Source organism: Nyctibius grandis, chromosome 7 (genome assembly GCF_013368605.1).
Source record: "Nyctibius grandis isolate bNycGra1 chromosome 7, bNycGra1.pri, whole genome shotgun sequence".
Taxonomy (NCBI): domain Eukaryota; kingdom Metazoa; phylum Chordata; class Aves; order Nyctibiiformes; family Nyctibiidae; genus Nyctibius; species Nyctibius grandis.
In genome coordinates this window covers 52,065,388-52,093,062 of record NC_090664.1, presented here as the reverse complement: position 1 = coordinate 52,093,062, position 27,675 = coordinate 52,065,388, and the positions used below count along the sequence as shown (strand labels likewise).

General features: G+C 41.2%; 1 protein-coding gene across 12 annotated transcripts in view; it reads right to left on the bottom strand.

The window, feature by feature from the left end:
* Window positions 1-27,675, bottom strand: part of KMT2C (lysine methyltransferase 2C) — a 208,580-nt gene that overhangs the window by 135,481 nt on the left and 45,424 nt on the right. For all 12 annotated transcript variants that reach the window (XM_068404544.1, XM_068404545.1, XM_068404540.1 and 9 more), the window contains 2 exons: window positions 20,757-20,845; window positions 7,188-7,326 (listed from right to left, as the gene is read on the bottom strand). In XM_068404544.1, coding sequence (XP_068260645.1) covers window positions 7,188-7,326; window positions 20,757-20,845 — 228 coding nt within the window. The remainder of the gene's footprint in view (window positions 1-7,187; window positions 7,327-20,756; window positions 20,846-27,675) is intronic.

Genomic DNA, 27,675 nt, shown 5'->3' with positions numbered 1-27,675 from the left:
ACTTTAAGTTTGCACAAAGCAATTAAACTGCATTAGACAATAATTGCTTTCCCATTTTTTCAAACCAGCACAGTTGGAGTTCTATAGCCATATAATCAACTTAATGATACTCTTCTCACTTGAGAGAAAGAAACCATTACCCTCCAAACACCACCACCAAAACAATACATTTTACTGACATTGTAAAATTTAAAAAATATGAAAATATGCTCTTATTCACCATCAATATGTGTCACCTTTAATCTAAACAAATGTTAAAAGCTCAATTAGGACTTCACAAACCCTAAATGCAGGAGATGTTACCACAATGCCAGTGCTGAATAAAGTGAATTTAGAGGTCTGCTCCAAGTCCATCTAGAAATTGTTCTTTAATATTCAACCGAACTGACTCGTACTCTCAAACAAAAATCCCACACAGAATGGAACTGTGAGCATACCTGAAGGATGATACTTCACACAACTGTGAGAAGTGATTTAACCTGCGAGTGAGAAAACCCAAATAAAAAGCACGGTGGCCTGTATCTTCAGTGTGACCTTGTGCCCAGAAAGTATTGTCTGTTCAAGCCAAATTCCCTCTCTTTGCAAATCAACACAGATCACACCAAAACCGCATAAACCTCGCAGAGGTGGCAGCACCTCTTAGAAAGCAATTTCATATGAAGACTAAGTAGGGTCTTACTACCTGAAAATTACTGAAATTTAACATATACTAAGTTGGCTTTAAGTAGCAGTTTTTCAAGGAAGTTTCATCAAAATTTTTCAGTCACATTAGGGAATGGAAAAACATGCTGTTCTGCGTAATTCAAGCTTTGTATTTTTTCTTTGGAAGTATGAGATGAAATAGAACAGAGTGGGGCTCTTTAGTCAAAACTGTGCTGGGTCAGATTAAAGGTTCATCCAGTCCCGTATGGTCACTGTTAGAAATAGGATAAGCAGATGCACAGGGTATATTAAAGGGCAGGGCAAACAGAGGATACTACCCACGTCTCCCAGTACTTTCAGTTCAAGGCCTCCCCATATCAGCTGTGATTCCTATATAGAATCATAGAATTCTCAAAGGTCCTTTTTGGTTGGAAAGGACCTTTAAGATCATCAAGTCCAACCATTAACCCAGCACTGCCAAGTCCACCACTAAATACATTCAGTAATTCTCAGTTTCTCTTTCATGAACTTGCCCAGGCTGCTCCTGAACTCACAGAAATTTTCAGCAATCCCCAACATCCTTTAGCAAGAATTTCCATGTCACTTTGGACCACTACCTCCTGTGCAAAGAACCATCTCCTTTCATTTTGCGTCTTGCCCTTTTAAGTTTCATTTGACAACCCTCAGTTTCTTGCACGAAAAGAAACTGAACAGTCAAGATAGAGCCACCCTCCCCATGCCACCTATGATTTTGAAAGCCTCTTATCTTCCTCCTTCAATCTCTTTTACAGACTGAAGGGTCCCGGATTACTTAACTGGAAGCTACTCCAGAATTCTGATCAACCTTTCTGCTGTTCTGTGAAACTCTTAGAGTGTCACTATATTAATTTTTGAAGTTACAGATACACTTTCTGCATCCCTATGAAAATTAGTCTGAACTTGTTTCTCCACATGCTTCTAACCTCACCAAGTGGATCACATGTGCTCAAGCAAAGCTTTAGCACATAAAAGCTACAAGCTCAAAAATTCTCTCTTCACTAAGCACGCTCCATTCTCTGTCAGTCCCTACGTGCAAGCAGACTCCATATGCACCATCCTTACTCCACGAATGAACATCCTTCCAGCAAAGGTTAGACACAATCACAGGGATCATCTCTGCAACTACAGCTTAGGGATGCTGTGAGTTCAGATTTTGCCATTTGAATTGCCTGTACTTTCAATCAGCTGTGGAATGGAAGTGAAGGAAGGAATGATAAATGAACGGGCAGGGTATGACAGAGGGCTTGCTGTACGAGGGAAATGGAAGGTGATGGAGAAACAGGACAACTGGCTGTGGGGAATAATACAGATCACACCAAAAGTCAAAGGAAGCAGGAAGAGGACACAGCCTCAGCTGACAAGGAAAATGAACAAGAAAATGAAGAAAGGGGTGAGAAGAAACATCATGTCACAAACACCTGTCTGGGAGCCACCAGAGATGGAGGGAAGGAAAATGCAGACCAGGCGAAGAGCCAAAAATGAAGAAACGGCAACCAAGTGGACACTGAAACAATGATTAGAACTGATGAGCAGAGACTAGTATGAAAAAAGTAAAGAGAATGGGAATATGACGAGGAGTCAACACCATGAAAAAAGACAAGAGGCTGACAAAGAAAGCCAGACCACTGCATCTAAGCAGCAGGACAGGCCCAGGTGGAGACAAGCAGCCTTAGTAAGATGGGAGAGAGACAGAAAAACTGCCTAAAAATATCTGTGAAAGGCTGGGAAAGGGATTCCAGGAACCTGGAGCACCTGCTCACACAGGGCAGGAGACATTTCTAAGTATGGTTTCTGTGGCTGGACCATTTTCTGTAACAGATTAATTCAAGGAGCAAAGGTCCGTGCAACTTAAAGGCCCAGCCATGAATGTCATTGATCACGGGTATCAAGTCCCACAAGGCGCAAGTTCTACTTGAGAGCATTAAACACATTATGGTCACAATGTCAACTGTTGAACCTAAGAAAAAGGCAGGATTAAGGCTGCCTGGGAAACCTTTCTTTGGCCCCATTTGTGCAATACGCCTTCTGTGCTTCAAGAAGGATGCAGACCATCTGGAGAGAACTCAAAACAGCCAGAAGAATCAGAGCTCAAGGAAACATCATCTACAGAGTAAGTATGAACAAATATGGGATTTCTGTTATGAGGTAAGGCTTGCTGGGGAAATAAACAGAGAGCCTTTTGCAGAAATCTATCCTCCATTGTCCCTGGCAGATGGTACAAGTAGTAATGGGATGAACCCAGAATGAGGAGAGTGTGGGTTAGATGTGAGGAAAGTGTTTCCAATGGTAAAAACGAAGAAGAGACTGGAAGGGACTGTTTAGGGAAGATCGGGAGATTTTATTATTGGAAGATTTAAGAACAGTTTACATAAACTTCTGTCAGGGATGACAGCTGTAGATACCTGCCTTGGAAAAGGAGGTGAACTAGGTAACGTCCAAAGATCCCTTCCTGCTTTAAGAATCCGAGGTAAAGATGTTTTGACAACAATCCTCCACAAAATTCTTCTTGAGACCACTTCCCTAGTCAATGCATGAACAGACAGGATGGACAACCAGTAAGTATTTAAATTTTTGTCATTTTTCAGTGTGTGGTCTTAGTCTTTACCTACTGACAATATTCAAATCAGTAATTTCACTCTGAGCTAGACTGGTCATTGATATAATGATGAAATATTACTTCACTATTATTAAATAATTTATTTTTCTTACATGAAGGAATGCTGACTCCACTTTTCCACTTTGCAGATGTAGAAGCCAATCACTGACTTCAGCGGAAGGTACTGTAAATGCTAACATGGATCTAGATCTGAAAGTGTAAAGGCAAAACTCTGCAATGATTTCAAGTGCCCTGTTTCGTCCATAAGGCCCATTCTCTGCAGAAAGAATTATTGTAGAAAAACATTCATGTAAAACTACAAACTGTATCGTAATACATGTGCATGAAAATAAATAATCAGAGTTTCAAACTTAATACCGGTATCTCCTAAAATATGTGCTTGACTTTACAATTTTAACAATTTTTTAAACATATTTTTAATATTAAATATTTTATCTAACTCCCTCCTGCCTAAGATCTAGCTTCTCCTTCCACCACTGTCTTATTCTGTCCAGATTATCTAATCTCTTCGCCACTCCACAATTTCTTTTTCCACTGAGTGTTGCAAGTTTTGTAACGCGCTTTCTTTGAAGATTAAAAAAAAAATAAGGAACAAAGATAAAGAAGTTCACTGCTACTTTTTCACCATTTTCTTTGTTCACACAATCAACAGAAGTTCACCAACCACTTCTTTTTGATGGAATAAAGCACCTCAGCCCTCCAGCTCCAGACTCCAAATTTGATCTTAACAGCAGCAACAAAATAAGGGGGAACAGGGCAATTGGTCTGGAGTGAAAATTATGTGCTTTGTCCAATTACAAGCGAAGCAGGAAAGCAGGAAGGTGTGTTGCCAGGTTTCTTTTTGTAGTTTTAGCAACAGTCTCACAAGAGCAGATATTTAGCAGACCACAGTAGCAAAATCAAAAAAGCTGCGTGAAAATCTCAACTTCTACCTATTTAAGAATGTTCTGTCTTCATGATCATGGCAAAAGGATTGAAAATGTGCAATTAATGCAATTTACAGTCTCCGAAAGCAGATGGAAAATAAAATGAATCAAAAGGTATTTTGTTCTTTTATGAAATTGTGTTTCTAGGCCATTCTTGTTAGCTTTTAATGCTTGGAGTGGACAATGTGGGAACCAGAGGAGGAAGGTAGAAGCGGGCTCTGCTGTAAGTCGCAGCCAGTTTCTGGCCGCTTGCCTGCCTCCTGGGCTGCACTTCCCCTGCTCTCTGCAGGCAGCACAAACCAAGGGAGCAGATTCCTTTCGAAGAAGCTGGATTCCACTCAGCCGTAAGTCCTGGGCTGACAGAAGCTTCTCACAAGGCTTATAAAAAGAAAAAGGGAACAGCCGAAGCAAAAGGCTCCAAAACCCATGACACTCATGATATATAAGAGCTGGCAGCATTACTTTTACCACTGCCAGGCCTGACAGTTTATCTTTGCTTGACGTTATTGCCCCTCCCCACATGTGGTCAATAATTCACTCATTCCTTGTGAGCATACACACACACGCCTTACCCCCTTATGGCTCAGAGACTATTTATTTTAATGGTTTTGAGCACATTGCTTTCTGAGCACTAATCTTAAATCTGTTGTTAAATTCCCCGCCCCAATCCCATTTGCAGTGAATACTTCTCTTGGACTCCCATATCCCACCTCAGAACGGTTCCAACATTGACCACCTTCTCTCTCATCTTTTTCTTGAATGTTCTTATTTAGCCTCAGTCTCAAGAGGGATCCAGAGCAAAATACCACATGAGCCAAGCTTTGTCTAATGTCTCAGCTACTGAAATCCCCATCCTAGTTCTGATATATCCTACTGTGTTAAAATAAAAAGTGATGCAGAAGTAGCTCCATCTACACCTGCATCTGCTTCTGGTGGAGTCTTTGGTTCTTTTCTGTGTTCTAGGCAATTTCTGCACTGTCTGTTATAATATACTCCCGTAATTCTCCTGTGTCTCACATACCTAAATTTTATTTCTAAATATATAAATATTTCCATTGGATTCTGTTACTTAAACTATAAAATAGAAACAGAAAAGCTTACAAAAAAAAAAAAAAGAGATTAAACTGATGAGTATGATTAATTTGGAAATCAACTTCAAAACTACTTCCTCAAGTCCCAAGTTTCAAGTCTCTCTGGAATCACACCTTATTCTAAATCTTGATACATCATTTCCTCCCACCGTTACACAACTGAACGTCATCAGTGTGTTATATCACACATTTTATTTTCTCCTAAGAGAACGGAGTCAAGCCACCCAGAATCCAGCCCTCCCACCCCTGCACGGCTCGGTGGCAGTGTCAGCACACCATAGACAACAATACAGATGATCGATCAAGAAGTCACAGATCAGAGGAGGCTTTCTTCTGCTAGGTTTCAAGACTCAGTGCCAAAAAAACCCCGACATCTATTTTTTTTCCCTGTTGTTATGAGAATATCAATGACTTCTGCAACTAACACCAATACTGCATCTAAGTCTGGAACCAAAATTACCTGGGGTCAGAGAAACCTCTGACTCCCAATTAACCGTTTCACATCTCCTTAATACATTTCTTTGCAAAATGTCAGAGACAGGGTCTGTTCACTGTTATTTTAATTAAAAATTAATAGTACTTAGCTTTTTAATGCTTTGATTGGCCAAAGCAATGGACCCATAACAGGCTTTCAATCTTGACTAATTTAAGTCAACACTTTCAGTTGGCAGGAAGAATAAGTTGTGGGCGAGTAAGGGCTGGTTCAGAATCATGCAGAAGGTTTTTTGGATGACTGTTGTCCAGCTTTTTAAGAAAAAAGTTTATGGCTAGGGAAGTGCTGTAATCAACTATTCACGATAACAGCAAGAAAGTAACCTTGAGAAGAACAGAGAGCGGATGAAACAGCACTAAAACTTTTGCAAATGATGCAAAACAGGGTCAAACAAAGAACCAAAACAGCTGTTCAGTTCAAGATGCTCTACGTATTTACTGCAATTTAATACCAGCTTTGGAAAATTCCATTAAGAACAGAAATTTTGTGTATTTCATTCAGTTGTACACACAAGATGTATTCAACAGAAATTCTCTGTAAGAAGGGAAGTATCTATTAGAACCTGAGAAGTTTGTGAGCATGTAAAACATGAAAATTAGATATGCAGCAAGTAGATGAAGTAATTTTTTGTGCATGGAAAATATGCTCTGTGTTGGATTAGGAGGAAGTAAAATGATGATGATGATTCTCTCCAAGTCTGTCAAAATATAATTACACCTGTAACTGTCTGGTAACTGGTAACAGCAATCTCTGCACCAGAAGAGACCCACTACTGGGTTAAAAGCTGTTATCAGGGCTTCAAGAGAGAAGCTCTGCTACAATTCTGTGGTATCGTTTCAACTGTGATCACAGACACTGTGGTCTGGTTTCCTTCAAATAATGTAATTAATACTTTCACTGCTTCTTGGGTAATTTATGTTGATAAAAAGTGAAAAAAATACAAACATTATTTTCTGTATAATGAATTCTGAAATAAGGAAGAACACAGTAGAAATGACAAAAGATTTGTTTTACTTTGTTCCTGAAAATACAGATATACAAGCTGAAACTTCAGAAATAACTTTATATGGATTTGCTAATACACCACTTTCTCAGTAGGAAAGCTTCAGTAATCACATTTTATCTCATATCACTTCTGTCTGTTTTCATTTAAGCAGCTAATACGCTGTAATTCAAGGGTTTACCAGTGCAGTCTGAGGACAGCACTCCAGGAATGTGCTTTTCACCTTGATCTCCCTCTACGCCAATTAAGCCCTCAGTCTCAAGCCCAGGCTGCTGTCGCCAGCACTTCAAAGCACCAGTGGTGTGTCCCAAGCCTGCACCCCCAGCACTTTGCACCCCATCACCCGGCTCCCAGCCCTGCTCCCTCGCTCACTAACCTGGTTTTAGCTTCCACACCCACGGAGGCAGTGGAGCTTGCAGACTCCTCGGATACTGAGCGCTGAAGGACTGGTGTTAGCTGCTTGGTGCTGTCCACTTCCGTTTGGGCATCCTCTTCTGCAGATTGCTCTTTGACTTCTGTTTAAAAAAGAAGAATAGCATTTATTTATTTATTATTCTGTTTATTTACTTGGACTATAAAAGCAGCTGTAAGCTTTCCCTTGTGCTGCAAACATCCATTTTATTTAAAGATAGATTAATCCATGTAACTATGTTCTCAAACACAACAAAATTAAAAGAGTAGGAAAATATCCTTCACATCTACCTAAAAGATGAAATTGAATGCTTATAAAGTTATTTCCATAACACAGTGTACCACTGTGAACTGAAGATGTTCAGTAAGAAATGAGGAACGGGGCAGGGGGAGTGTTGTTCAATGACAACCTTTTCACACGGTGTGGCAGTTTTAGACCATCTTCTCCCTGCATCTCCTCTTGTGCACCTGCTCCATCATCCCTGAACAAAGATCAGAGTGAGCACACTGATCTGGGGTATAACAACCCTTTTTTCCTCCCAGATTAGCTTTAACTTTGATCAGTTCCCTGCACTCAGTTCATCCCAGATTACACTAACTCTACGGTGGCACAGGGTTGAGGAGGTGAAGGAAGGAAGGACGTGGTTTATGCCAGCTTAAACTTCATTCCAAACTGTAGGAATATAAACAATTTTTGCAGCATCCTTTTAATTTAAAGTAGCTGTTAGACAGAAATATATACATCTACAGCTGACAATGCTGCTGTTTGCCTGGAAAGTTTGTTCCTGCTCAGAAAGATGAAACACCAAGTTGCCACTGTCTGTGCAACTTAAATCCTCTTCCCATTTGGTTCTCTCCTTTGCAGGGAATGAGTCAGGGATTTGTCAGGAGGACACAGCAACGTGCTGCTCTGACCACATCAGAACACGCAGGGACAAGGGTCAAGGCTGTAGAGCAATAAAATTTGGTATTTCCACACTCCTCCATACTTTGATTTTTGAAACCCAAGTAACATAAAAATCTTAGGACTCTGGCAGATGTTCTTTGCTGTATCCAGCTTTAGACACTACTGACTCCTCCTGTCAGTGTCCATGGCTGCTACATCTCTCCCCACAGCAGAGCCAAACCAAGGACCTGTGCCTGGGTCGCATGTCTCCAAAAACTTCCAGTTTTGGAGGGTTTGAGCTAAGTTCCAGTTTCTGGGTTTGAGTTCAGAGGCCAATACATACAACTCTTTCAAAGAAGTCCAGTTAGAGTAAAGCAACAGATTATGTCGAGGATTTAAGCAGAGATACATTTACTTTTAAAAACAATTAATACACAACATGTCAAAATATAATCAAGTATTGTAAAGGATAAATGATTCAAGTGGAGAAATGGATGGGTAGAAGAATCTGCGACATGGGTGGGTGTGCACAAAAACCTGCTACAAGCTTTAATCTTATTTATAAGAACAATAAAAGAGAGGAAAAATCTTCAGAACATGAAACTGCACAGCTTGGTCTGTAATATTGAAATAATATGGCTGCTAGAGCACATCGAGAAGGGGAAATCTTTCTTATTTGATGTACGGAGATTGAAGTAAAATTATTCTTTAACCTTGAGTGAACTCGTTTAGGAAGACAATGTATAACATTTAAAACCCTCAATGAAGGCACCTAAAACATACTGAAGAGAACCACAAAATTAAGAAAAAAAAAAGAGTAAGAAATTCCTGTTCATAACTGGGTGTGCCAGATATTTATTTGAGCTGGTGTAAACTGGAATTGCTTCACCTATTCCAGTTAAGCTACTCAGTAACATACATCTGAAATGTTTTTGGACATCTGAAACATCCAAAAATGACTACCTGTCTGAAAACCAAAAGGCTCGTGTTAAACCCAGTCCACCAGCCCATCCTGAATGAAAAATGCTGGACAATCATTTGACACTAAATAAATATCTTGTTGGGAATACAGTCCTTGTAATAGTAAATGGCTCCGTACAGAAAACAAAACAAAATAAACCAAAACCCCATACCCTTAGTTTTCAGCATGTGTGAACAAACAACCCCTGCAATCATTCCTGGACGAGGACTACCAAAACAGGCACCGTCCAGCAGAGCCACTCATAACGGTCTGCAGTGAGTTTTCAAAGTATGTTGGGTCTGAAGGACTATTTAGTGCAAGTAACCCTGATATTTCTAAGTACAGCCTCAATGAAGAGCACAAAACACAAACACCTGTAAGGCAGGCAGACGCCAAATCACTAAAAACAAACCTCACAGCACAGCCCAGGACAACCACACGTGAAATGCTCAAGGAAGACCACCAGAAATTGTGGCCTTGCTCTGATCCATCTTAGCAATTTTATTTAACCTAGTGAAACCGTGCAGAAGGAACTCTGCTTTACTGTGTGCCTGCAGAAATTTTCAAGTAAGCAAAAGCCATTTACTCTTTGACAGCTTTCATCTCATTATACATTAATGGGCACCCATTACATGGGAAAGGCAAAGTTCACGGGCACTAACTCATTCTCAAGAACTCTGGACTGTGTCAGAAGACACAGATTGTTTCACTACACACGACAACTAGATGAGCTTATATCCTTATGGTGCTTTTCCCCCTGCTGTTTGCTTCTCTAGGAAAGAAGGGACCCAAATTATACTAAATGAGACAAACAACATCTCAACTGCTGTCTCTGCAATAAACCAAACTGTGTCTCAATATGCCGTTGGAAGACTGAAAACACAGTGCTCATCAAAGAGAATGAAAATAGGGTTTATGTTAGTTGTGTGTGCCATACGTCAACTTTGTTAAAAGTTTTCCAAAAGAAGATTAAGGAAGAACAAAAGTAACACATTTCATAAGTCAAACTCCTAGGAGCTGGGAGTCCGGCACTGGCACGGCGAAGGGACAGCAGATACCCCCTTCGCTGCCTCAGAGATGTTCTTGGAAGCATCTGGCACAATACATTAATTGCTTTTCACTGTATTTAATGAACTTTCAGACTTGGTTATGGCATCCTACTTTGAAGCTTCTGGGAATGCAGAAACCATGAATGATTAATAAATGTGAAGCTCATTTGCAGATTCATATATAAAGCTTTATTTTGCATCCTAATTTCTCACTGTTTCTGTCACAATGAAAGTCTTGCCCATGTATAATGAGTTGGTGGGGGAACTGAGGATTAAAAAAGCTAATTGCACAATTCCCAAATGTCTCTAAGTTCTTTTTTTTTTACGTCACTATCCTTTACTAAAACATTAGGAAAATAATAGGAAACACAGCATTTAAAATTTTTTCATTACTTTAAGACAATTACATCAATAGTTCTTCCCCACCTTGTGAGGACAAAAAGGCCTTCTTTTCCTACTAAGGTTAAAAGAAATCCCCAAAACTACAAGGAGTAAAGTTCCTATCCACATGAGCCACCAAAAGGGGCAAAACTTCCATACGCTTTACAACCTGGGTAGCATTCACCAAACCACAGCATGGCTGAGGCTGGAGAGCACCTCAGATGTCCCTGTGTCCAACCCCATGCTCAAGCAGGGCCACCCAGGGCCGGCTGCCCAGGACTACGCCCAGATGGCTTTTGAGCATCTCCATGGATGGAGATATGAAACAGTAGGAAAAAAAAGAAAAAGCCTAACATAGACAGGGGACAGATATGCAGGGAAGTCACTGGGATTGATAAGATTTACCACATGCATATTAAATTTCCCTTTTAATTAACACTTTCGGCATATTTGCCTAAATAAGATGTATACATCAGGCTCTGGGTTGAAAAGACAATCCTTAGGTTTTATACTATTTAAAGAAGTAATTTGAAATTTTCAAATGAGGAAAAAAAACTCTACAAAGGTTCCATATTTTAAGTATTCAAAAACTTCTCCTCTTAATTATTTTTATTCCTCTTTCTAGAGCAGAATGCAGTGAATACTCAAAGAAAATAACGAATAGCATATACCATTCTCAGTTGATTACGTGGATTACCCACCTTCCTAATAGCAGTTGGTCTCCTTACTTACATGTCTTATATAGACACTTACAACGTTCAGAATAACAACTGTGGTAACAATTTCCTCTTTTCTTGCTCTATCTTCAGATGCCTCAGAAACCTCTCCCCACGTAAGAGACACGCATGGGACTCACAGGTGGAAGCCCTGGTTTTCGAAGCCCATCCGTGGCAGTGGGTCCCTTGCAGACTGTCACACGCATGCTTGTGGGAGGGACACTGCTGATGGCTGGCATTTTACTACACGATTACAGATTTCTTTGGGGATGTGATGAAGCAAGAGTGATGAAGCAACACCAACTAAAGATGTAAAATGTTCTTTTGTTACAAACAATCCTTTTCTCATGTCTAGTAATCGCAGGACGCTATTCTGCAAGCCACTTGGGTAAACCTACAGCAAGGAGATCTAGGTGTGGGCTCTGCTATGGCAATCAGGGAAAGAAAAGACACCAGCATATCAAAAAGGTTTTTAAAAAAGCTGGAAACTACTTTCCAAGTCAAAACCTGAAAATACTGTAAGAGTTCTGACACAAAAAATCTCCTTTAAAATCTTAAGAGATAGTATTTAGTATATAATGACGCTGAAAAAAAAAATCAAAGCAGCTGTCATAAACATAAAATAAATATTCCACTGCTGTTTAGATGCAACAAGTTGACTATTTAACCAGTTTACTGGTTGAGACTCCACTGTCAGACCTACTGATAATTTGTGAGACAATGAAGCAAATGTTATGAGCTTCCAAAACTTTCAGTAAGAACAGAAAGTATTGCAGGCTGGAAAATACCAGTATTACCAAACACTGCAGGGACATTCCAGGGGTCTCAACGGTTGCTTACTGGGATGCCCAGCAAAAGGGAATAACAAGCTTGTAACCAGCAGATGCAATCGGTATTTTTTGCACAAGGAAGGGGTAGTGCTGTTTCAGAAAACGGCTAACGGGACAAGGTGTTTTACACAGCCTCAGAAGTACAAATGCCACCAAAATGCTCCAGTTTCTAGTTATTTAGACAGGTAGAGAACCCAGGTCAGTGTAGCAACAGTACGACAAGAAAATTTAACAAGGGAATGTAAATTATGAACTTTAAATGCCTATCTAGTACTATAATTATCAAGTTTCACTCACTGTCCTAACTTGGGAACAAAACAAGTTTCCACTACTCAGAGTTCATAACTCTGTTACTGTTTAGGACACAATTTAATAGAAAGATCACTTCTCCTGCTAGTGTCTGAGACATACAGGCTGCCATGTACAGCAACCACTAACGTGCAGAAATCTTTCACCTACAATAACATTATATGTACAAGTTTTAGCAGCTGAACACGAGGGAACAAATGGACATGGTGTTGCTAACTGGTCCTGCACAGATCACCTGCAACCCTTCCCGACAGCACCAAGACAAGCCAAGATATCACAGAATCACAGAATGGTTGGGGTTGGAAGGGACCTCTGGAGATCATCTAGTCCAACCCCCTGCCAAAGCAGGTTCCCCCAGAGCACGTTGCACAGGGTCACGTCCAGGCGGGTTTTGAATATCTCCAGAGAAGGAGACTCCCCACTCTCCCTGGGCAGCCTGTTCCAGTGCTCTGGCACCCTCAAAGGAAAGAAGTTTTGCCTCATTTTCAGATAGAACTTCCCATGTTTCAGTTTGTGCCCGTTGCCCCTTGTCCTGTCGCTGGACACCACTGAGAAGGGTCTGGCCCCATCCCCTTGACACCCGCCCCTAAGGTATTTGTAAGCATTGATAAGATCCCCCCTCAGTCTTCTCTCTCCAGGCTAAACAGATCCAGCTGCCTCAGCCTCTCCTCATAAGAGAGATGCTCCAGTCCTCTAATCACCTTCATAGCCCTTCGCTGGACTCTATCCAGTACTTACTGGGACAGTTGTTATATGGAGAAGTGAAGAAAGCCTGCAGTTATTCTTTTTTGTACGTTTCAGTGTGTATTTTGATACTTTTAATTCAAATAGAACTCCTATTTGTTAAACAAATTTTATACAGAAAATAACTTTGTGCAAATTTTGCACCAGCTATAAAATACAAATAAGGTTTTCAATGTAAGACCACTTAAACTATAATTTCGGTCACTCTAAACACAAGACACCATATTCTGGATCACCAGCTCCCAGGGATCTGCAACCAAGGAACTTCCTAAGCTAGCGGTGGTGTTCAACTGCACTCATCTGATTATTTTTCCATGAACTTGTTCAGGTCTTTTTGAAACCCATGTGAAATCTTTCATGCCCAAACCATCCAGTGGCAATGAATTCTGTAATTTAAGCAGATGCTGGGTGCAAATGCACCTACCTTTGTGCTCTGAATATGACCTGATGTCTCCTCATTTTTGTGTTAAAAAATCAAAATGAATCATCATTCCCTGTTCCTTTTCTCCATACCACTCAGCATTTTGCGGGACCCTATTAAATTCCTCCCCAGTCATATCATTTCAGGCTGAAGTCTTTTACCTTAACTGACCCCCGCACAGAAGCCATTACTTACTTCTTGTCGTACTCGCTGGCCTTTCCTGTACTTTCCCAACTGCACCTGGTGCTTTTGGAGAAGGGGAAGCAGAACTGTACACCGCATTTAATATACAGTCATGCCACAGGTTTATAAAGCAACAGTAAAAAAACACACTAATGCTTTTTTCCCCCCTTATCCCTTTGCCAGTGATTCTTAGAATTTTATTTCCTTCTTTGACTTACAAAAGCTACTGCAATTCTCGGGAGAACTACAGAATCACACAATCAACTAGGCTGGAAGAGACCTCTGGGATCATCGAGTCCAACCTTTGACCCAACAGCACTGTGTCAACTAGACCATGGCACTAAGTGCCACGTCCAGTCTTTTCTTAAAGACCTCCAGGGATGGTGACTCCACCACCTCCCTGGGTAGCCCATCCCAATGCCTAATAACCCTTTCTGGGAAGAAATTTTTCCTGATGTCTAACCTGAACCTCCCCTGGCGCAGCTTGAGGCTGTGTCCTCTAGCCCTGTTGCTAGTTGCCTGGGAGAAGAGGCCGACTCCCACCCCACTGCAACCTCCTTTCAGGTAGTTGTAAAGAGCGGTAAGGTCTCCCCTCAGCCTCCTTTTCTCCAGGCTAAACAACCCCAGCTCCCTCAGCCGTTCCTCGTAGGTCAGACCCTCCAGACCCTTCACCAGCTTGGTCATTCAGTTTTCTGCGGTCAGTCTTCAGTGCCTTGTAGGTTGGTACCTCTTCTATTATCCTAAATAAGTTTATTTTACCCACTACTTTCTTGCTTTTTGTACCTGACCTAGAAAAGGGTTACCAGGGCAGATGTTTATGGGACTCCAAAGCCAATCTGGCTTATACTGTGATTTTAATTTGGTGGAAGAGGGATCTCAATTTCTCTAATATTTCTTCTACCAAACTGGAGAGCTGGCCTCAACACAGCATTACCAAAAAATGACAGAGATCCACAGAACTAAAACATACACAAAACAGCACCGTTTCCAGCGGGGAAAAGAGTGTACAGCACACGAGATACACGCGACTATTTCAATATGTTTAACTGGTAAGGTCAATGCAAATTCCCTCATCATGTCACTAACGACACAGCAGCAGCAACCCATGCAATGGGAAAGTGGAATATTCTGGGTCCTTGAAAACTCCTTCCAAAACCTGGTGGTTATGCTTAACAAAGCTTAGTTTGAAACCAAAACTGCAAAAGAAGTATTGAATAAATAAGCAAAAAAAAAGTTGCATTTCAGAAATAACCTCCACAACGAAAAACATGGTGAGGTTAGAATTCATTTGGAAATAACAGATTCCACCTACTACAAAATATTCCCCCTGCTCTCAGAACACCTGGGACAGAGATACTGGTCAGAAGGGAAAAAAAAAAATCAATTTTTCTAAATGGCCCATTTTAAGTGTGCATGATGATAAATGTTACTATCAAGTAAGTCTGTTAAGGATTTAAAGGCAAATACCAAATAACATCCTTTTGTGTCTGGTTTCTTTCTTACAAACAAATTACGAGATTACAAAGAAAAATAATAAGGTGCTTGTAATAATAACAAGAAGATGCTTCAGTTCTGCTAATTTTTTCAGTGGCCGGACAGGTCAGAGTCAGCTGCATAAGAAAGAAGGAACTTCTCCTTTTATAACAAGCACAGGGAATATTAATTGCCTTAAAACATATTTAAGTGCACTTTGAAGCACATATTTGCCCCAAATATTTACAGACGAATTTAACCTACAGGCAATGTCCTCAGCGGTATCAGATCTTCCTTTCATTAATTTTAGAAGTGATAAGCGACATAGCGATGAGGCCGAAGTATCTGTCTGAAAAGCCCAAAGTGGCTTTTAAAAGGTCTTCGGTGTTAACGAGTTGACGAGAGTTTTTGCCATTGATTCACCCAAACCAACACTTGCTCTCAGGTGTGTTTTACTTGTCTTGGTGGGAAGCTCTGCTCAGTATGGTTCACACTGGTACAAAAAGTGACTGTATTTTCTCTAATTAAGTAGGATATTGCAATCATTTTTTTTCTCTAGAGAAGTGCTTTTCAGGCTGCTTCAAAGCTGATGAGATTCTGAAGTAGTCCAAAATTCTCTGGCAGCTTCTGCACGGATGACTTTCCTCCACTGAGCAGTGTTTGTTTCTGGTTCTCTGTGCTTTGCCCCAAGACAGAAGAGGCCGATCAGAGGAAGACTTCAGGGAGTTAACGTGAAGTCCAACAAGAAATCAACTGGCCAGGCAATGTCACTGGGTCTGAAAATAACATTACTAATGACAATAACACAAGGAAGGAGCTATCGGATGATAAAATCATACCAATTCTTTTACGTATTATCAATTCCGAAGCTTCCAGACACCATGGGGAGCTAAGGGTCTGTTATTATGTACTAATTTATTTAAAGAATTGCTTGACATGGTACAGACAGTAAACAGAACACCCGATGGATTTACTGTGAGTTTCCCAAGAGACTCAGCAGTTAAAATAAACTTATTGCAATTCTCCCAGATCAGAGTCTGAATCTCAATGTTTTTATGTGAGACAAAGATGGGAAGGATTACAGATTCTAGCAGGAGTTGGATATTTTACAAGTGTTCTCAAAAAAAAAAAGAGGGAATAATCAAAGAATTAACACACAGAATTCAGTTTCAGTGAATTTAAATGCAGAACCAAGAAAATACCAAGTATAGAAAATTGCTGAAACTAAGATGGGGAAAAAGAAGCAGAAGCTGAGTCTTCATTAATAGCAAAGGGCCACCAAACCTACAATAAGCTTACCAGGACGTAATTGTTAAAATGATTTCTTTCCTTAGATAAGCAATTTTATATTGGCGTATATGTATGCACACACAGGCCCATGCTTTCCAGACTTCTGTGTTTTGGTTTGGGGTTTTTTTTGGCCATTATAGAGATTCACTCATCAGAAGAAAACCCCTCTTATGGAGAGGAGCAACAGAAGGGGACCTACAGGAGAACATAGTATTCTACAACAAACTGTATTTTACCGATAACTAGAAAGGTGGAAGGTGTCGATGGCTGGAAGGTGTTGACAGGACAAGAAGCCATGGGCACAAACTGAAACACAGGAGGTTCCCTCTGAACATCAGAAAACACTTTTTCACTGTGAGGGTGCCTGAGCACTGGCGCACGCTGCCCAGAGAGGTTGTGGAGTCTCCATCCTTGGAGATGTTCCAAAGCTGCCTGGACGGGGTCCTGGGCAACCAGCTCTAGGTGGCCCTGCTTGAGCAGGGGGTTGGACCAGATGATCTCCAGAGGTCCCAGCCAACTTCAACTATGCTATGATGCTGTAGCTGCTGAAATGATGGGAGGAATGGGTAAGATCAATATCAGCTGGATCGAGAAATACCAGTGCAACATCACCGGTAGAAACCATAGTAAGTAGAAATGAAGGAACAGGCAGCTGGAAAGACCAATATGAAGCTGAGAAGCAAAACAGTCACTAAGGGAGGACCCAAGAAATCAGCGAGAGAGACAGGGCTGGTGGACAAAGGAAAGGAGTCTGTCCCGAGGTTTACGAGAAGCTGAAAGTCTACTGATTCAGTAGAAGCAGTTGCCAGCACCATCTTTTAGGAAAAGGCTGACTTAGCTCCAAACAGATTTTTTCCCAATTCCAGAATTTCCTTTTTCCAATTCCAAATCTCCCTCTCTTTCCATCTTTAAGAACGCTACCTTCATTTACACCAAAGTGAACACAGCACTTGGCAGAAAGCAGGCAGGGCTCAGAAATCACTGTAGTTGGCGGGGATAATAACCCATACTGAAACGATCAGAGCGGCATGCAGCTTACCCGGCTTTGCTTCCAATTCTGCCTCTTTTTACATATGAGATGACAGAACTTTGTTAAGGGTAGCAACTTGTTTCCTGGACTGCCATTAAAATGGCCATGCCTTAGCATGACTGAAGAGCCACTTCAAGAAGAATTTTGGCCTTTTTTTTTTCCTTTTGAACAAACATTTGTGTCAACATTATGAATAGAAATAATGTTTAGTACCTACATTCCCCCTTGCTTTTTTCCCCACAAAAGATTCAGCAGCTAGAAAACACCTATCTTTTCTCAGTGGGATTATATGGGGCATCTTCTGTGAGGTAGTGAGACACTGGCCCAGGTTGCCCAGAGAAGCTGTGGCTGCCCCCTCCCTGGCAGTGTTCAAGGCCGGGTTGGATGGGGCTTTGAGCAACCTGGTCTAGAGGAAGGTGTCCCTGCCTGTGGCAGGGGTGTTGGAACTAGATGATCTTTAAGGTCCCTTCCAACCCAAACCATTCTGTGATTCTGTGATCTTCTTTTTCTCTCCCTGTGAGGAAAGTTCTCATTCCTCCTGCATTGCTCCCTTCCCTAAAAGTAGTGCTCATTACACCGAATACAACATTAATAACATGGATTTCTCTCATTTTATTAAAATAGTGCTTCATAAAAGGGTACCAATAATGCTAGACTCCATAAATAAAATAGAAACAACCTCCCATACCCAAACAAACAAGAAACAAAAACCTCACTCAGTAAAAGAATTCCTGATTATATTCAACACATGAACCAAACAATGGGAAAGAAGCTACCAATACGGAAACTCGAAATATATCAGAAGTTGCATGTCAAAGAGTTTTTGTATGTTCAGATGACCTCATTCTGTGTTTTGTAATATTACTATATTATGTTTCGGTTTGCCAAATACTACAGCAAATTGTTGGCAAGTCCACTATTTGCAAGAAAACAAAATAAAAGCCCTTTTTAGTCAAAGTAGAAACTCATAAACTAGAACACAAATATGCTTCAATTTGATTACACGGAGAAACAAACTGGGATTACTCCTTCTCCCACACTTCATTATTAAGTGCTTAGGATAAGTTTTAGAGGCAGCAGCCTTTTCAATTAATATGATTAAACCTCTATCAAGTCACAGGGTGTTCAATTTTTAAAATAACCTAATTGCAATTCTGTCTCTATCAAATTGCTCAAGACGATAATGCTCTTTCAAGTCTCTTCTGGTTCCCCCTGTAAAAATGGGATTTCAGACCTATGTATTTTTACTAGGCTTCTTTTCACTTAAGAGTACAGTTTGCAAAACCACCTTGGGCTCAGCACCGAGGTGATGGTGCATCACTTCCAGCAGCAGACCCAGCAGAGTCTTTGTCTATCAGGATTTCTAGCACAGGGCTCCACTGCGGCCTGTACCTTTACAGATGAGCGTCAGCCCTCTGTGACAGTCAGGATGATTCTGGTGAAGGATAATGGAGAGACTTATCTATATGTACTCTTGGAGCCTTAAAAATAATTATCTGTGTCTCTCTCTCCTCCAAAGCAAAAACTGCTCTCAGATCTCTGTTGAGGAACTTTGTTAATAATGACATGTAAAGCCAAAAAAATACAGCTATCACTAAATTCTCTACACAGTAGTGCACTAGCAGTTGTTAAGCTTGAACTTCTTTTTAGTTTCAATTAAAAAAAAAATATTTAAAATTTACAAAAACTTACCACTTAATAATCACACTTTCTGTCCCCTTTGCTGATTTTCATAAGACTGTTTCTAGCACACGGGATAGGAAGAGCAATAAATGGATACTGGACACAATTAGAACTAGCCCTCCTTTCCCCTGCTCTGTTTTTCTACAAATATCTGCTACAACTTTTTCACTTTCAACTTTAATAACTGGTAATTACCTCCTTGTAGAAGCTGGAAAAGACCATCCAAGTTCAGAGAGAATAAAATGGTGCAGCATCCTTGTATTAAGCTTTAATCTAGACTCCCTCCACAAACCATTAACAACACTTAAATTCAACACAAGTTGTGACTAAACACTCATGACACTCCCCAAAGCCTTGAGTCTTGAGTACAAAGCCTTCTCAACATCGTTCACCATCTAGCAAGCAAGAAGGAAGAGACCAGCATATACAGTCAAAGCTCATCCTCCATCCACTTGAGAATTCCAGCCTCCTCTTTTATGGCTTTCACCATTGCAACCATACTCCTGTATGGCCTATATAAAATGTTACTGCAAAAACGGCTCTTTTGAGGTCCTCTACTTGTTCTCACTGTAAATCTACCCTAAGCACAGATTCTTGTCTTCATCGTCAAGGACTTCACAACTCTACCTCCTTTGCTTAGCAGCTATGAGAGTAATTCAACAACTCCCTTAACTCAGCCGGCATTTCCGTGTAATTGCTGCCCCAACCGCCAGCTTCTGCTGTTAGTGTCTCTATGCTTCCTTCCACTTTGCTCATTACACATATAGGACCAGCTAATTAAATTTATAAACCCTTATGTCTCAATGCATTTTTAAGACTTATTTCTGTCAAACCAATTGGCCATGGCATCAATCCTTCCTGGCAGGTTTCATCCTTCTACACATATTCAGTCCCTGGTTAAAAACAGGCAAATGGCTACAGACATGTGCCTGGCAAAGAGATGACAGTTCTTCACCATGGCCTTTATTTATTTCATGTGGTAGCTCATCTGCTTGTCTCTTTAGACTCTTAACTTGCCAGAACAGAAATCACAAACTGTTACAATAGTACTCAGTCCAGTACAGTGAGATCCCTCTGGTAAGGGAAGCGTTTGGGTACCATCATAACAAATATTTACAAAAGCAAGAACAGGGATTTATTGTGTTTCCTAAGCAGCAGTAGGAAGCATTAACGTTTGGTTATCCCGGTTATCCCTTTGGTGTATAATCTGCTGTAGTTAGCTGAAGATACAGGTCATTCAGTAATACTGTGTTTTGGCAAGTATTCTAAAAATAGCAGCTACTGCTTCAGAGCTTTCGTTTTTGTTAGACACAGACTTGCAAAACCAGAAAAAGAGCCTCTACATAACTACACTATGAAGGCATTCCCCTTAGACTATTTAAAAGCAACAGGTTCAAATAGCTTTAATTAATACAGGTTTAAATAATACAGGGGTTTTGCCGTCTATAGCAGCCCTAATGCACATCTCATACTACAAAATCAGAGAAATATTTCTTGTCTACCAAAGTCCTGCATAATTAAACATGTTTCCGAGAGAGAAGCAATAACCAGACAGCATCAACTCTATACACTTATTACCTGTTTCCACAGTGTTTTCTGTTTCTGCTGCCTCCAAACCATCCATACTGTCTTCATCCTCCACTGCAGTTTTTCCTCTACTCCGAGGCCTGCAAACAGAAGAAGGGAAAATTCCTTTTAAACTGAAAGCACTTTTAAAATTTTGAAGTTTTAAATTTATCCAGGATTTAAATAATTTCAGTTTGAGGGATAACTGTCAGCACTAAATTACGTAACGCTTAAGCTAACCCATGATTTGAGTCTTGTACAAATCAGAAGTTTCCTCCTCTTTTTTCCCCGTTCTAGGTAATGTTCTCAGCACCATACACTTCAATCAGCAGCTTCTTCTGATCATTCTTACAAGAAAAATACAGTAACAAACTTTTACTGATCAAAAAATACATTAAATCAGTAAGATTTTAAGATACGAGCATCCTGTTTGCTCCACAGAGGAGATATCTAAAGATAGATATGAGAGGACACATCTGGCCAGTAGTTACATACACTATAAAATAGATACCAATCCATTCAGAGTATCCTTGGAAGAGATTTCTATAGAATAATAATGAAGCTAAAGTGATTACATGGAAACACGTATTATTTTCAGTAAAACAAATATTTTGACACATAAAAATGTTATGAGGGACGACTAGATGTCATCACGTTAAAAACGTCATCACGTGAGGGCAGCGCATCAAAACTAAAATACCGAGCAGATTTGTTTCTATTTAACCAAGGTCTGATGGAAAGCAGACAGGTTTGCACCACAAATTCCAGCCTTTTTTCCCTGCCTGGCTCTTCAGCAGCTAACGTGGTGGGCTGTTGAGAAGCCCAAGCATCCAGATTCCCAGCTGTTCAGCAGCCCGTTTGAAAAGGAGCCAAGAGCTTGGCACCTCGCCTCCCAAATTTTCAGGCTACTTGGCACCCTGCCTGGCGTGCTGACGGAAAGCCTGGGAGACCCTGGGAGCTGCTGATTCCAAGTACACAAATTCTAAGCGGTTTGGGGCATCTCAGTGGTTCCAAGGTCCCAGAGCTCCCAGGCAACCATTCACCCAACCAACATGCCTTGAATGGGGATGCCACGCAGGCCAGCACGCAGGCACCCTGCATGCCCCCCCCAAACAGAAAACTGCTCCGGTTCCTCTTTCACATAGGACTCTGAAAGGCTTGGGTTTAGTTCCATGTTGAGGGGAAAAAGGCTTTTTTTTTTTTTTTTAAAGTGATTATATCATTCCAAAACCAGCATTTCCTTTTTTGTACAGTCTCTTATAATACTTCAATCTATCCAAACTATTTCCACAGAACTAGATCCACTACATCAGCTACGAAGTAAACTCTATCGTGCAGTTTGGCTCTCATTGATCAAAGAGGATAATGTGCACAGAACTGGAACCATCTTTTGAGCCTGCATGTGTTGCTCTCCTGCTAGAAGAGGAGTGACCGTCTTGGACTACCTAACTAGATCCCTTCAAATTCTGCTAGGAACAGTTTAAGAATTAAAATGAGGCTCAAACCAAAGCCTGAAACCAACCACTCAATTTACAAAGGAGTCGGGGTGGAGAAGAAAGCGAGAAGAGATGAATGGCAGAGGACTTTTCTTGGCATCCCTATGAAATTTGTTAAGGACAATGCTGAAAAACATGGGCGCAGTGCCAACCCCAGGGATATAAGGTTATCCTTCCCCTTGCCTGCTCAGCCATAAGCAGTGACAGCATACATACAACACACAAAGTAAGTAACAGCCTTCTTAGACAACACAGAAGCCAGCATCCCCTTCAGTTAGGGGCCACTCTGTAAGCTTCCAGTGTAGTTTCTTAAAACCCACATTTCACACATAACCACAGAATCACAGAATGGTTTGGGTTGGAAGGGACCTTAAAGACCATCTAGTTCCAACCTCCCTGCCATGGACAGGGACACCTTTCCACTAGACCAGGTTGCTCCAAGCCCCATCCAACCTGGCCTTATTTAAACCAGAATAAACTGTACAGTGACCAGAAGAAACTGTCCCACACTCCTCCCTTCAGCCACCGTGTCAGCGCACCCACACGTACAGCGATTGCTGAGCTGGCTGGAAGGTGGACACATGTTTTGGAAGCGGGAAGGACACAAATGTTTCTCAGTACCATCTGAGATCGTCACACGGATTTACTCCCATCTGCAATGAAGAGTAGGGAGTAGAGCAAATGGAACATCATACTCATTGGATAAAACAGGCTCTTCCAGCAAAACTGAGATACAGCAAGAAACTTCTAACACTTAGAAAAACAATGCAGCTATTAAGAAAACAAGAGCATTTAAGTATCACATTTCTTGTCGTTCTTCCCAACAACCCAGCACATCAGCCAGCAGCAAGTGAAAGGATGGGAATTCAGGTACACTTCCCCTTGGTACAGGAATGCTCAAAAGCTTTACAGAACACAACCAGCTAAGAAGGGGGATTATTTCTAAATCCCATCCCAAATATTCTTCTACCAACTACCCGTCTGCAACGCAAAGTTACAAGTTTGTACTAAACCAGGATTACTCTGAAATGATCATGAACATATATGATAATTCTGCTTTCTTCACAAGTACCCCAACTCAGTATTCTCCAACACAACCCTGTAGGTGAAAATCACCGGACAGCGGAAGATGATGACTGTTTATATATATTTAATAATTTACATACAGCTTTACATTTTCTATTAAAACTACATTTCATGTATTAAACACAGAAGAGCCTCACAAAGCCTTTTTAAACATTTTGTTTAAACAAGAGCAGTATTCACTCCTTGAACTCCCTACTGTATTTTAGCAACCTATTTAACACTAAGGAAAATCAGAGGTTTCAATTAATTAAACATAATTGCTTCTTTCAGCAAAAGATATAACTACGTCTGGTGTTTTCTTGCCATTCCCCTCCCCCAAATATTCTACAAAAAGCCTTCATCATGCTGTGCGAGTTTTAAATAAAACTGAAGAAGTGGTGGAAAAAATACTATATTATATCATTAACTTATTTTTGCTAGTTACGTTCATTTCACAATCATCAGAAGGTATTTTATAGCCTATAAATTTATGTTTGACTTAGAGAAAAAAATAATTCAAGTCACAAAACAGTGAAATATACACTGTACTGATAACTGTAATTTAATGTTTCCATAGAAAATGCCATTTGAGAGGGCCATATAGCATACCTAATCGTTGCAATCAACATCTGTAATAAGAATAAATTGTTTAATGTTATTTGCATTAAGTTTACACATTTTATTTAATAGTTCTATACATAAAGCTTTTGACTGGTTTGCGTAACACTAGATTTTTCCACTGACAAACCCTTATTCCAAACTTAATCCACTCCCCCTTAAATAAAGTGGGAAAAGCAACCTGTGCTCCATTCTCCTCTTGGGACTTGACTTTTTCTTCTGAAGTTCATTCTTCTGGAGGAGGATGCGAAAAGGCTGCTGGGGCAAGACAGCAGCGGGGCCAGCTTTTGCTGCCCTAAAACAATTACGGAACAACAGTCCGTGACTATTCCACTCTGCTCACGCAAAGCCAGACAGTGCTGAACTGCAGTGTCCAAGTGGAGACCAGTGACGAGTGGCGTTCCTCAGGGATCAGTATTGGGACTGGTCCTGTTTAACATCTTTGCTGGCGACATGGACAGTGGGACTGAGTGCGCCCTCAGCAAGTTTGCTGACGACACCAAGCTGTGCGGTGTGGTCGACATGCTGGAGGGAAGGGATGCCATCTAGAGGGACCTGGACAGGCTTGAGAGCTGGGCCTGTGCGAACTGCATGAAGTTCAACAAGGCCAAGCGCAAGGTCCTGCACGTGGGTCAGGGCAATCCCAAGCACAAATACAGGCTGGGCAGAGAATGGATTGAGAGCAGCCCTGAGGAGAAGGACTTGGGGGTGATGGTTGACGAGAAGCTCAACATGAGCCAGCAGTGCGTGCTTGCAGCCCAGAAGGCCAACCGTATCCTGGGCTGCATCAGAAGCAGCGTGGCCAGCAGGTCGAGGGAGGGGATTCTGCCCCTCTACTCTGCTCTTGTGAGACCCCCACCTGCAGTACTGCGTCCAGCTCTGGGGGCCCCAACATAAGAAGGACATGGAGCTGTTGGAACGAGTCCAGAGGAGGGCCACGAAGATGATCAGAGGGCTGGAGCACCTCTCCTATAGAGACAGGCTGGGAGAGTTGGGGCTGTTCAGCCTGGAGAAGAGAAGGCTCCAGGGAGACCTTCTAGAAGCCTTCCAGTACCTGAAGGGGCGTACAGGAAAGCTGGAGAGGGGCTTTTTACAAGGGCATGTAGTGATAGGACGAGGGGGAATAGTTTTAAACTGAAAGAGCGGAGATTTAGATTGGATATTAGGAAGAAGTTCTTTCCTGTGAGGGTGGTGAGACACTGGAACAGGTTGCCCAGAGAAGCTGTGGCTGCCCCCTCCCTGGCAGCATTCAAGGCCAGGTTGGATGGGGCTTTGAGCAACCTGGTCTAGTGGAAGGTGTCCCTGCCTGTGGCAGGGGCGTTGGAACTAGATGATCTTTAAGGTCCCTTCCAACCCAAACCATTCTATGATTCTATGAATTGCTATATTGAACATTATAACTGCAGTTCTGCTCTAGATCTTGAAGCTCAATCCCAAATTTTCTTACTAGGAGGGGTAATTACATCATGCTTTTACGTATCGCTGCAGAAACCCCATCAGCTCGCAACAGCAGAAGTACCGAGCACAGATGAGCCACGTCTCCCACAGCTTACAAACCAAGAACAAAATGTACAGGCAGAGCCTGACCAATACCGACTCTCCAAGAAAACAATAAATTTTAGTCAGTACAACAGGCAGAGGGCTTGGTACACAGGCTGAACTGCTGCCAAGGCTTCCGTGATTGGCTTTCTTGCTTGCCTTTTTCCTACAACGGAGTTCAATTTAGAAGGAAAAAACAACAGCACATCTATGTATGTTTAAAAGAACAGATCCACTGAGAGAAATATAACTTCTTTAAGTGTTTAAGCACATTCAGCGTTTCATGAAACAAAGTCAACAAAAGACAAAACTACACTCTTTTATGTATATAGGACTCCAGTTGAACGTAATTACTGTCTACAACAATTTTACTCATATTTGCATAAAATGGAATCATTTATCAAAATCCTTTGGGACCTACTCCTAGATTTGTTATCAATTAGCTTTCTTAGCTAATGCCTTTCATTAATCTCCATCTTTAAAGACACCTCAGTAAACAAAAATCTCGTAATTCTTCTCTGGGTAAGCAACTAACTGAATTCAGCCCACAGGAAAAAGAGCCCGGAAAAACCTTTTGGAGGGCTCAGCACAGCGTTAGGTACTCGCTCTGCACCGGGGGAAAGCCTCAACGAGGCTGTCGCAAAGCCTCGCCGACTGCGCTAACACGGGAACATCACCAGGCACCGCAGCGGCTTCTCCTGAACCGCATGGAGAGCAGCACAGATGGACAATGCTGGGAGAAAATGGAAAAGTGTCTTATTCACCTGCCAGGAATCAGATACTACTTCTTTTCTTCTCTTCTTTCTTCCTTTTTTTTTTTTTTGGTAAGAATCCATAACATTTTTTGCATGTTTGGGTTTTTTTCTTTTTGTTTTGTTTATTTTTTAAAGGTGACAGTAATAGCACCATAACCTGACAAGTACAACGTAGGTCAAATGTACATCTTGGATCTTACTGATTCTTCCAACACGGTGATCCGTAACGAGGCCACGGGCCAGCATCTCCTGGAACCACACGAAATAACCGACAAGGCTACTATCCTCCGATGCCTGTCACTGCCAGGCTGCTAGTTTATGATTACCCAGAAGTTATTGCCAGACACCAGTTTCTCCAAGTTCTCCGTAGGTTGCTACCAACAAAATCAGGTGACAATTTGTTCAGACCATCCACCGAAACCGCCTTACTAATCCAGCGCATTTCGTTTCAGGCTTATGAGGATGTGTACGCCTGTACCGCTCCAGAGTTTCCCTTTCTTTCTCAAATGCCGAAACTTCTGGATCGTTCAGGGGAGAAACCACGTTCCTTCCTACGCTTTGCAAACTGCTGAGCACAACGATGGTACTAAATATATAAAACAGGGCCAATAACCTTAAAGAGCCGTGTAACATCTGGGATGCAGTAACGTCCTAAACCAGCACAGATGTCTTGTTAAATGAACATCTGTCCACAGCCTTACCCTAGAAGATAGTACAGGAACGATTTATAAAAAGGTTCGATTAGTGCTGCCGTCAGCACGGCTAGTAATGAATTAATGCTCACATGACAGTTTCACAAGTGAAAGCTGTTACAGTCTTTTCAAGAGTCTTTTTAACAGGTGTGCAAAAGCACAGGCTCCCACTACTTCTGAACCGTAAATCCTAAGTACAGCTGTAAAAGTTTTGAAGTATAAGCCAGAATACCCAAGGTTCAGCTAGTAGCTCATGCAAAGGGAACCACAGCAAGCAAGAATCAATTCAAGAAAACATCTACAAGGAAAGGTTTTTATTCCCCCCTCTCTGAACACTACATTTCAATGTAGTCTTCATCACTTTTAAGAGTTGAGAAAATTCTACATTCAAGGCTGGATAAAATGCACAATATGACTCTGGAAGCAAGGCAGATGCCAGCTAGCTAGAATTCATTTCAATAGCTCTAAACACCAACAAGCCTAAAATAGGAAACTCAGTATCATATTGACTCCGGCTTCAACCTGATTCCAATTTAGAAGATTCTTAAGAAGATTTTTTAATTGAGCAATCAATAACAGGTGAAAATATTTTCTGCACTTGCCCTCCACAACATTTTCTTTCATACATTATGAAAAAAGAACTCAACATGTACTTTCTTTGTATTTACTTCTTACATTAGATACATGTATATTAAATGCAGAAGGACCCTGATGTATGGAAAAGATGTGCAACAGAAACATCACAAGTGATGCACAGGTGAAAAGA